At 41.8% G+C, this 12,459-nt stretch overlaps 2 protein-coding genes across 2 annotated transcripts in view; both read left to right on the forward strand.

The window, feature by feature from the left end:
- Window positions 1-12,459, forward strand: part of LOC119486724 — a 1,187,645-nt gene that overhangs the window by 549,869 nt on the left and 625,317 nt on the right. The gene's annotated exons all lie outside the window — the stretch shown is intronic.
- LOC119487023 (spondin-1-like) overlaps window positions 1-12,459 on the forward strand; it is a 164,677-nt gene that overhangs the window by 2,108 nt on the left and 150,110 nt on the right. The window contains exon 2 of the mRNA XM_037767648.1: window positions 472-578. Coding sequence (XP_037623576.1) covers window positions 472-578 — 107 coding nt within the window. The remainder of the gene's footprint in view (window positions 1-471; window positions 579-12,459) is intronic.

A 12,459-nucleotide genomic window follows, 5' to 3' on the forward strand; every position in this document is an offset into this window, starting at 1 on the left:
AGAAATATTCAAACACACCATTTTAGAATAGGCCAAAAATTGGTTGCACGATCCCGCGGGTCTCAGGGGGTTAAGCAGCAAATAAATTCACTTTTTAAAAAAACTGGATAAGATTGAAAATATTGACATCTTCATTCTCAAATTTTAAGCTTAATAGGCTGGTATGAAAATGCAAGGTGAAGCCAAATAAAATTCCACCCACATCTCATTATACGGTTCCCGTTCCCCCGCACCGAACTCTCAGATTTATAGGCTCTCTGTTATTCTAGTGTGAGATGCTAAGCCTCTATTTACGGCCCTCGCTCTTCCACATCATGCTGATGTACACTTACAGTAATGCTGCTTTCATGTGTGCATCATCCAGAGTGACCCCTGCGTCATGCGGCGTGACCCTGATGTGTCCATGTATGTGCATCTTTACCGCTCAGTGTCTCCGTGGTGTAAATACACTCTCCCTCTCCTCCCTAACAGTGGTCCTCCTGGCAACCAGCCCTGCTTATTTCAGAGGTTTCACCCTCATCGCGCTGAAGGAGGGCAGAGAGGGCACCACGGACGACGACTACACCGGCCAGTTCCAGGTAAGGATGAGCGGGAGTGGAGAGGACAGGAAGAATACTAAATGTGCTCTGAGTTTTCCGGGAAAGTTCGCAAAAAAGATGAAGTCATTTGCATGCACTTGGGAGTCGACTTAGCTGCTCCCTGCTGTTTTTCTGATATGGAGGTTAAAGGAGGTGTTGCTGACAGACACAAACACAGCTCCCCCCGGATGACGCGAGAAAACTGAGCTCTCCTGTTGTGGCGGAGAGGAAAAGATAATCTAGTTGTGAATCTTTGATGCGGCTCTTCTCAGGTAAGGCAGACATGGTATTTTTTCCCACTAATATTTCCTCCAGCAGAAGAAGGAGAGAGGGAAGATAGAAGGCAGAGGAGCACAGGAGAGGAAGAGGCCATGTGAGGACGGAGAGAAAAGAGCTAAACAGAGGGAGTTGGAGAGAAAGCAGGAGAGAGATGTGAGATGTTTGGTTCAGTAGTAACACGGCTCCCACCGAGCAGCAGAGAGCTCCTGAGGAGAGAGCCAGACTTCCTCAATTACCTCCCGCTCAGTGTAAACAGGAACACACATCTGTAGCTGTGTTTCCACACGCTGATCCTAACCAGACTCTTACCAAACAGAGCAGGAGGCTGCTTTAATGTAGCCAACAGTGAGAGGATTTGACTTCTCGTTTCCCCAAAGCCCACCGACTTTGAAACAAATGATCATGTTTGTTGAGATTTTGTAGGAATGCTGCTTTCTCTCCATGCAGACAGAACAGAGGGAGAGGAAGGTCTTTTATCCAATTCTTTATCTTCTTTTTCATCATGTTGGCAACATCTGTGTTTGCTGGCGCTTCACTAAACAGTTTGGGTTTCCGTCGATGATGGAGTGAAACAAACTACAGTGATCAATTCCTGGTATGTGAATTAACAGCCAGAAGCTGGCTCGGGGGTTCTATTGGAAGAAATGGAATATAATATTCATAACTATGATTTCATTTGTGTATAATCACATGAAACTAAGAATTGTTGTGTTTTCATTAGCTTAAGCCGTGGACACACCAGGAACGTCAGGAGCGCGTGGCGGCTGCGTTACCTGTTGTTTTTTATTTCGGCGTCCGTGTTAACAGGTTAGAGCAGCCACACTGTCCCGTCTCAGCTGCGTCTCTTCTAGAGAATAGAGGTCTCGCCTATTTTTGACGCGGTTCACAAAAACAACAGACAGTGAAAGTGATCTATTGATTGTATATTAACATCTTATCAGCTACATTACTACAGTTTCAATGTCTAGACATCTGTAGAATATGTCACGGACAGTGAAAGTGATCTATTGACTGTATATTGACATCATACCAGCAAGATTACTACAGTTTCGATGTCTATCTGTAGTTACGGAGATGAAAAAAAAAGTAAAGACTTATTTTTAAATCAACACTTCCTGCTTTCATTTCAAAATAAAAGCCCTCAAGCGTTTTTTTCTGTGGACAGTATTCCTTAATTTTTTAACACAAGGCTTTTTTTCTGAAATATGTGCCGGACAGTGTTGTAGAACATGCAGTGACTTGGAGAGCTCCATGAATGACTATAGTATGGAGTTTTAATGGTGGATTATTACTATTATTTACAAATTACCACACGTTTCTTAACCTTTCTCTGTCTAAGATAAATATAAATTATATTTATAATAAAATTAAATTAAATGGCCATTAAAAGGCAAACTCTATGTAGAAAGAAAGGGCTGACAGCAGCAGCAGCAGCAGTCTGGTGTGAACACCCGATGCGTGAATCACGCAGCCGCCACGCCATGCAGCCGCCACGCCATGCAGCCGCCACGCCATGCGCTCCTGATGTTCCCTGTGTGTTCTGGGCGTTAGAATGAGCCCTTCATATCTGCATAGGGAGCGGGTCCTCTTCACGGAGTCCACCATGTTGCTTCACCTTGTTTCTACAGTAGCCCAGAATGGACAAACCAAACACTGGCTCTAAAGGGAGCCTTTCACGTTTTTATGTTACCTGAAGGCCACCGTAGTTCTCCGACACACTTGTGAAACTGCAGTAACGTGAGCCGCAGAGTGCAAAACCGTGGAACCGTAGTGTTATTATGGTAAGGATGGCCTCTGAGCGAGGCGAACGCCGTTACCACAGTTTTGCACTCGCTGGCTGAAAGGGAGGAGTGAGTGGAGGGGTATTGAGTTGCACCACCAGATGCAGCCAAATCCTACACAGTGCACCTTTAGAGGGGTTTTGTGTAGCTTTAGTATACGATGTAATTAGGGATAGGGATGCACCGATACGATACCGGATCGGATATCGGGCCTATACTGACTCAAATAGCTGGATCGGTATCGGTGTTTTTAATTTTAATTTCTGTTTAAGTTTTGACCAATTTGTTGCTGCATTAAAAAGGTTTACACTTGAGTTGTAATTCCTGTTAAATTTGACGATTTTTTTGCCAAGTTGTTGGTGTAAAATTATTAAGTAAGGGATAATGTACAGCGAGCCAGTCATTGTTGTGAAAGAATCCCCGAAAGGGCGATGCTGCACGGGCGGAGGGGTCTCTCATCGCCCTGAAGGGGATTCTTTCACAACAATGACCCGCTAGCTGTACATTATCCCGCTTATTACACGGCTACTTACTGAAGAAATCAATGTTTTGACTCAAAAACGGTCCTCTAGAGTCTGACATCAGATTTGCGCCCATAGCAACGGTCTGTTATACATAGCAACGGTCTGTTATACATAGCAACGGTCTGTTATACATAGCAACAGTCTGTTATACATAGAAACGGTCTGTTATACATAGAAACGGTATGTTATGGAGAAATTACAGACCGCAGAACGCCGTGATTGACCAATCAGAATCGAGTATTCAACACAGCCTTGTAATAATAAATAACAATAATCAGTAAATTTAAATCTATGTATTTATTTGTTACAAAGTTAAGAAAGCAATGTTTAAGTCAAGCTTGATGTTGCCTTACACATAAAAAAATGGTTTGTGTGCTTAACAAGCCGCCCAGCAGCAACGATCAGCCGATGCACAAGCAGGTTAAGTCCATCATTTATCACCAGTGGCAGTGGAGGTGCAAAACTGACTACTGAGTCCCTGGTTCACTGTAACCCGGGACACTTTCCCAGTCCTAGTTTAGCTGCGAGGTTGTCAGCTGTGTGTCTGCCTGGCATACTCTGTCAGGGTTTCCGCCAGTGTATTGCAAACCCGGCGGCCCGCCACTTATGATGATAATTATGAAGTTAACAGTAATGTTGTAGCTGTGAACGTAGCAGTGCAGTGTGTTAAAGATACAGTTTATTTGTCGGTGAATAAATGCTTCAACTCAAGCCGCGTTCCCGTGTCCTAAAGTGAAGGGGGTTAGCCCCGAAGTTAGCAACAACTTCGGCCCAGGCTCACTTAGGGTGGGCTGACCTTTAAGGTAAACCAGCTATTCTCATTTCAGTGAAAAGCCGCTCCTTCGAGTTTTGCTCAGCTTTTACATTATTTTTTTATGTTTTAATATATATATATATTTTTTAACTGTTTAACTGATTAATTATTCTTAATCAATTAATAGAATTAATCGGTCACAATTTGTATTGTTGGTTAAACAGTTAATTATTAACATCCCTAGATGTAATTAACACATTAATTAAAGGCACCCTGTTGAGTTTCTACCACTAGTAGCACTATAGAGCAATGTTTTTAAGAGTGGGTCCCTTGTTTTGCTTTGTATCGCTCAGGCACACAAGCACAAACATGCAGGCAATGCGATACACATTCCTGCTGCCGGTTACACTCTATTCTGCTGACGGACAGTTGGCAGCAGCAATGCTTGTGGCTCTGTGAGGATGTTCTTGAGCTGAGGAAGCTTCAGGTGACGTATTATAAAGAGCGAAAAGTCTGCGTAAGCAAGACTTTCATTCAGGAGACCGTTGTTTGTGTCTGGTGTGAAACCAAAAGTCAACATTGACTTTTTTTACCTTACTTTTACTTAACATGCATACTTAACCAATGCCACCTACGGAGGTTACGTGACAAACATACTTACTTTATGTAACAAAGGTACATACTTTACGAAACAAACATAGTTATTTTAACTCCAACTACCACCTTTCCTAAACCTAACTAAGTAGTTGTGTTGCCTAAAGGTAACCAAGTAGTTTAAACATGCTTATTTTAACTCAAATCACAAAGTTTTCCTAAACCTAACTAAGTAGTTGTGTTGCCTAAACTTAACCAAGTAGTTTAAACGTGCTTATTTTAACTCAAACTACAAAGTTTTCCTAAACATAACCAAGTAGTTTTGTTGCCTAAACAGGTTCTGCCCTGCAGGGACGTGCGTAGACGCATTGATCGCTTGTGTTGCTGGGCATTTGTTGTAGAATGCAAGAAAAATAATTAATACGTTTTTGTAAGATACACAAACCGTTCTACTGCCAGCCGGCAGCACCGCTCGGGAAATTTCCATCTCGGTTGTTTCCTTTTTCTTTTCTTTTTTCTCAGATGGTTTTTCCTATCATTTCGTTTCTTTGTTTCTTTGTTTTTGGGCTGGAGATCCCTGGTGGTTTAGTTTTTCCTGCTTCTGTTTAAGTTAACTACCTTTTGAGTTTCGGGGGATGAGCTGGGTGCGACGGCCCACTGCGTGGCTGACCCAGCTACTTCCCCTTCTTTTGTTCATTTAACCGGGATCTCCAATCCTTTGTTCGTTTAGTTGCATTTTGAAGGTTATTTTTCCTGATTGACAATAAATCTATTGTTTCCTTTTTCAACATAACTGGTCTCATGGCATTCGTTCATATGCTTCAGTCTCTCCAGAACCTTTGTGTGTTTGAGAGGCCGTAACGGATACGTCGTAGTCTTAGCTGTGTGTACCTAATAAACTGGCAACTCTCTCTCTTCTGGGAAGAGTTTCCACAAGATTTTGGAACCTGGTTCCAGGAATTTGCCACCAGATCATTAAGTGAGATCAGCCGCTGCTGTTGTGTGATTAGGCTTGGCTCACAGTTGCTGTTGCATTAAGTTCTGCCACTTCTTCTAAACCAAACTGGTAAAACCATTTCCTCATGGACTTGGCTTTGCACACAGGGGCATTCTCATGTTAAACAGGAAAGGGCCACAAATGGCTGCCTCAAACCCACTTTTGTCTAAAATATTGTTGTATGCAAATATAGTCAATTTTAGATGCAAAGCACTGAATGAATCTAGAAAGTAGCACACGGATGTTAGCTAGCTTCCAGATGTTTTTTTTATAAAGTTTGGAGCAAATTTCTACAAAATTTGGTGGAAAATTCAGCCATGGGCGAAATGATCAGTGTATCAGGAAGTTTGTATAGGATTTCTAACTAGCAGTTTTCCCATAAACTACTGCTCTTATTTAAATGAAAATATGCCACATGTGTCCCCTTCATTAGCTATCACTATGTGTATTTTCATGCAAATCCAAATGCAGTTGAACAGTTTCTAAATATTCTCTTTTATTAAGAAAAGTCAGAGGGTTGTGCAAACTTGGCAGAGTTGTTGACTCTTTGAGTGCTGTTGAGATCATTTATTCATTCGCTGTCGAGCCTCCTCCAAGCTTGGTTTGTGTATCGATAATTGTTACATTTTATACATTCATTTGTTCATTCGTTTATGCACTTTGCTCCTCTTGCTTGTGTATTTGTTGTCTCACATGCATTTGAGTCTCACATGCCTGGTCGTGGTTCGACCTCTTGGCATCTTGCTGCAGCGTTGCCTCTGGGTTCACTATCCAACTTTTTCGAGCCACTAAATTATAATGAAAATTCTTTGCAAGTTTAGACACTGCTTAAAACAAATAACAGCCACGGGATGCCGAATAAAAAATAAGGGATCAATTAAAAAATAAGTACACGATTGAGAGTGATTTTGTGTGAGCTTCCCAAGCAGGAGAGATAAAACTGAGAAGGCTGGACTGAAGTTTTAATTAAGGCTGGCCCACACTAAAAAAATGTTCAAATCTTAACAGATGTTGAAAATGTGAGAGCCCACACATAACGACTGTTAAATTTAGCAGTTTTGTTCCTATAGTGTGATGAGAGCATCGATTTGGCCAAAACAGCCACCACACACTAACACATTCATTCATGAACAACAGTCCAGACTAGGGATAACAAAAAAAAACACAACCCTTGTTAACCGATTATTAACCGTTAACCGACAAGATTAGTGCCTCGCATGCAGCGGTGCGCCAGCTGCAGTGTTTGAGTACAACAGACAACTGAGTCCCCAGATCACCATCAGGGGAGCTACAACAGCAGCTACGATGCTGCTTGTAGTGTCACAGACATGCAGCCATGTTTCCAGTAAAAGTCTCCACCGCACATTTAGTTTAGTTTAGCAGGTTGTCCGGTGGGTGTCTGCCCGGGCATAACAACACTCTATCTGTCCGGATTAACGATGCGATTGTCCGACAAACAGAGTGTGTTTTTGTGCTACATTAGCATCTGTAGCTCTGCTGGTAGCTTCGTGCTCACCGCTGCTCTGTCCTTGCGGCGTAACTTTTGTGACTGTACGACAGACCGTGTGTGTGTGTGTTGGTGGTGAGTGTGAGGTTGTCGGTGGCGTCCTAGCTGTGAACGTAGGTGTAGCAGTGTGTGTACAGTTTATTAGTCGGTGAATAAATGCTATGAAACTACAACTCCTCCGCTCAAGCAAGGCAGAGACCGGAGCCGACTTCCTGTATCCTGCAACTCTGGCTCCGCCTCTTGAGGTGGGCTGTTAAGGTGGACCAACTTTTCTCCTTAAAGTGACGAGTCGCTCCTCTGAGTTTTTCTCAGCTTTTTAATTAATTATTAATATTTATTTTAACTGTTTTAACCGATAGCGTCAATCGGTTAAAGTTCTTAACGTCGGTTAACTGTAAAACGGTTAATTATTAATATCCCTAGTCCAGACTAAAAAAAAATCTTGCGAAATCTCTTGCGATCGAACGTAACTTTAGTGTAAACAAACATGGCGGACGACGAGCAGGAAGATTTAGCGATGTTAGTTTTTTATTAATCGGTCACAATTTGTATTGTTGGTTAAACAGTTAATTATTAACATCCCTACTTTGTGCTGAAAATTCACAAAGAATGGATGGATGAAGTCGTGGAGACACATTAAATAAACACTTGTGTTGTTGCCACAAATCAACAAGTTGGTCCTCCATCTCTGAGCTCCATCTTACTACTACTTTATGCTTCACGTTTAGCATTAGCTCGTGCATTAGCCGCAGCCGCCATGACAGCGGTGGTTGTCCTTCCTTCTTCAGTCAGCTTGGTGCTCTATTGGCTATTTTTTTCCCACGTGACTGCGTCATCGGCTGTCCTCGGGGTTCCCCACACACAACAGGAGATCCGATTGTAAATATTTAACGTTTAAAATTTCCGGTTTAAAATCGGTGCGGCCAGGATGGGCTTCTGAGTCGATTGAGGATGTAAAAAACACTCTTAACATACCTCACACCACAGGAATATCTGGAGAGATTATCTTTAGAATCATCAAAAAATCAGGGCTTTTCTGACGATTGTCTGGATGGAGGAATCGGGCCCAAAATGGGCTTGATTCTCCTGTGTATCCTGCATTACTTGTAGTTTGGTGCTTAGACTTCAGCGTGATTCTTACAAACCAGCTTGTTGTATGAAAACAAAGATAACAGGGTAACCGTGTTGTTTTCTCGCTCACTTAGAACCTTGGATTTGTCGGAGTTGAGAAGGTCATTTTGAGACGCCCACTTTGTGTTTAGTCTCACATTGCGGCTGAACTTGCTTGGATCATTTTGGTTTAAACAGTTCAAACTCAAACATCTCATCTCACTCCGCTCTATTTGATTTCTGCCCCCCCCCCCATTCCCCCCCGCCCCCCCGCACAATAAATACCTCACAGTCTCAACCTCAGAGTCCCAGCAGAGTCTGGAGTGAGGCAGAGACCAGGGAGTTGGCAGTGAGCAGAAACTGGAACCGTGTGGAAGCTTGAACAAAATTAAAGTTGACAATCTGGCTTTGCAAGCTGTTTAACACATATTGGCAAATCCGTCAGACACTTTTTGTTGTGTAATTGACAGTTGGAATTGACACTTTTATCCACATGTAGAAAAATAATGAAGGCCTCTAGAGATAAGCTGCTGTCAAAGACTGTCAAGTGTTTAAAGAATCTATTGGGTTCTGAGAAGCTGACTATATGAAACAAGATGTGTTCTGCATGATGTTATCATCGTCATAAGGACACTATGTTATATCATTGAAAACCTTGGATAGATGTTGTAACAGAAATTAATTTCAGAATGATTTAATTTATGAAATACTTCGTCCTTTGTGTCCCAGTCCAATAGAGTCTCACAGCAGTTTGTCAAGTAGTCACAAAATTTCATCTATTTGATTCGTGTACATAAACAGGAATTTCAATTTTTTCTGTGACGCTCAGCACGACTTTCAACAACGTATTTTTAGTGTGTTTTCCTATGAATGTCAAGCAACACTTGACACGTGTCAATTTCCGCTCCAGTCTTTTCAAAATAAAACTACTCAGGTTTAGGAATAGATTGACTTGATTAGGCTTAGGCAAAAAACTTCTTAGTTATGCTTAGGAAAAGATCAACTAGGTTAGGCTTAGGTAACAAACTACTTATTTAGGTTTAGAAAAAGATCATCTTGCTTAGGCAACAAGCTACTTAGTTAGGCTAAGGAAAAGATTGACTTGGTTAGGCTTAGGCAAAAAAACTACTTAGTTAGGCTTAGGAAAGATTGACTTGGTTAAGCTTAGGCAACAAACTACTTAGTTAGGTTTAGAAAAAGATCATCTTGCTTAGGCAACAAACTACTTAGTTAGGCTTAGGAAAGATTGACTTGGTTAGGCTTAGGCAAAAAAACTACTTAGTTAGGTTTAGGAAAAGATTGACTTGCTTAGGAAACAAGCTACTTAGTTAGGCTTAGGAAAAGATTGACTTGGTTAGGCTTAGGCAACAAACTACTTATTTAAGTTTAGGAAAAGATTGAATTGGTTAGGCTTAGGCAACAAAACTACTTAGATATGTTTAGGAAAAGATCGACCTTAGGTCAACTACTAGTCAACTACTACTTAGTTAGGCTTAGGAAAAGATTGACTTGGTTAGGCTTAAGCAACAAACTACTTAGTTAGGCTAAGGAAAAGATTGACTTGGTTAGGCTTAAGCAACAAACTACTTAGTTAGGCTAAGGAAAAGATTGAATTGGTTAGGCTTAGGCAACAAAACTACTTAGATATGTTTAGGAAAAGATCGACCTTCTTAGGTCAACTACTAGTCAACTACTACTTAGTTAGGCTTAGGAAAAGATTGACTTGGTTAGGCTTAAGCAACAAACTACTTAGTTAGGCTAAGGAAAAGATTGACTTGGTTAGGCTTAAGCAACAAACTACTTAGTTAGGCTAAGGAAAAGATTGACTTGGTTAGGCTTAGGCAACAAAACTACTTAGATATATTTAGGAAAAGATCGACCTTCTAAGGCAACAAACTACTTAGTTAGGCTTAGGAAAAGATTGACTTGGTTAGGCTTAAGCAACAAACTACTTAGTTAGGCTAAGGAAAAGATTGACTTGGTTAGGCTTAGGCAACAAAACTACTTAGGTTTTGGAAAAGATCGCGGTTACACGACAGGTAAATCAACTCTGACTTGTGGTTTCACTCCAGACTCCTGGAAAGTCCTGTGTTTTTTGACTCACCCATCCACCCCGACCTCCTCCCTACATGGTGTTCGCCGCTCTTTATACTTCCTGGTTTGGATCGTGGTTTGGGTTAAAATAACACCAGAAGTGGCGAAACTTAAGTACGGAAGTTACATGACAAAAACTACTTAGGTAGCGTTAGGAAAAGATCGCGGTTTGAGTCAACTCTGACTTGTGGTTTCACATGGGACATTGACACATTGAACAACCCATCCACCTCCTCCCTACACGGCGTTCGCCGCTCTTCATACTTCCGTGTCACAATTACGTGGATTACATTCGTGCTGACCATCATTAAAAAATGTGAAATTCGTGTCTATGTACACAAATCAATACATTCAAATTTCGTGACTATTTCACAAGCTTCTGTGCGACTGAGCTGCCCAGTTCTATTAGCGGGTCGATACGAGAAGATGCAGCGTGACATCGAGACGACTGGCTTTTTATCTAAATGACCTCAATCCATCAAACTCAGCTTCTCTTTATCGGAGTGGTACATAATAATACTCCTAATAAATCTATACAGCAATTCATATTCCTGACAGTTTATTCTCCACAAGTTAATTATGCGGCTAGTTTTGCAATGTCATGATTGTTATTGTGTCGTGGACGAGGAGCCAAATGAGCACAGTTGTGGTTCCCCGTGCGGCTGCTCTCTCTCTCCTCGCTCTCTGGTACTCGGTTGTTTCTGGCAGCTGTCCTGGAATGTGCCCGCCTGCTGTTTCACTAAAACACCAGAACTGAGACTTACTGCTCATTGTTTTTTCCTTAAGCAATAATCTGCTCTTTGTCCCCATTACTACCATTAAAGGACTTCTGTCTTAATGTGTCAGACCTTAAAGAGTATGCCTGCGAGTGTGAATCTGTGTGTGCGACTCCCACTGGGTCCGCAGTCTTTGTCTGAGAAATGTGTGCCTTTGTGCTTATATATGCACCAAACGGGCATGTGGGTATACGTGTGGGTCTGCATGTGTGTTTTTCCCAGCCCTCCTTGTGTTAATGTGGGACGTGGGTCATATTTATCTAGGCCAGCGACGTGTTATTGCTCAGGGAGACAAACAGAGCTTGTTTGGATAAGGGGAGAGATGAGCAGACATGAGATATTATCTTCTTTTTTTCCCCCTGCGCAGATTATCCAGGGTTCCGAGTTTAGCTGGGGATAAACAAACCCAATCAGTTTAAAGTGTCACAGCCAAGTCATAGGTTTCAGATAGAGGCAATTACATAAGCCAAGCAGAGCTTAGAGAGCTCTAATGAAAAGGATGTGTAGGATGTGTGTAGAGTTGGAATGATGGTGACCTGATATGTAGCACAATCACACTCAGATGTGATCCTAAAGTAATTATTTCCTCTCTAAGACATGCAGGAGCCCAAGTCTCCCTGTTTGTTTTTTTCTGTTTAACAAGAGTTTTCAAGGACAACAATGTGCTTGTTTACTTCAGAGGAACCTCCTAGACATCTTTATTTATTATGCTTGACAACCTGGTTGGTTCAGATGCTCGAGGTTTGCATAAATAATGTTGCACTCTGCACTGATTATGGCTTATTAAATACATAATGCATCAGGACTATGAGCGTGAGGCCACTATTTCTTACCTATTGCACTATATGATTAGCTAGGGATTCAGTTGTGGCTCTTCAAGTGTCTGAGAAAATGAGTTTGCACAAGGAGGTGACAAATAGTGTGTTTTTTTTTTAGGATTTAGCCAAAGCTTTCACATTTGCTGTTCTAAACACTTTGGTGTCAGGTAACCTTTTTTTGTGCTGCGCAGGAAGTGATTTTAAATCTCCAACCACAGTAAACAGGGTCTTTCTAATAAAACTGGCTAGTTTTTTTGGCTGGACCGCAGAGGGCCAGCCCTACAAACACAAAAGTCTGTCACTGAGTGAGTGATTGACATCCGGTACACACAGGGAACGTCAGGAGTGCGTGGCGGCTGCGTGGCGTGGTGGCGTGGTGGCGTGATGGCTGCGTGGCGTGGTGGCTGCGTGATTCATGCGTCGGGTGTTCACACCAACTGCGTTTCTGCTGCGTTTCTTTTACTGCAGCTGCTGCTGTCAGCTCTTTCTTTCTACATAGAGTTTGCCTTTTAATGGCAATTCATGTCATTATAAATATCATTTATATTTATTTTAGACCAAGAAAGGTTAAGAAACATGTGGTAATTTGTAAATAATAGTAATAATCGCCAATTAAAACTCCATACTATATTCATTCATGGAGCTTT

This window comes from Sebastes umbrosus, chromosome 4 (assembly GCF_015220745.1).
Source record: "Sebastes umbrosus isolate fSebUmb1 chromosome 4, fSebUmb1.pri, whole genome shotgun sequence".
Classification (NCBI taxonomy): Eukaryota; Metazoa; Chordata; class Actinopteri; order Perciformes; family Sebastidae; genus Sebastes; species Sebastes umbrosus.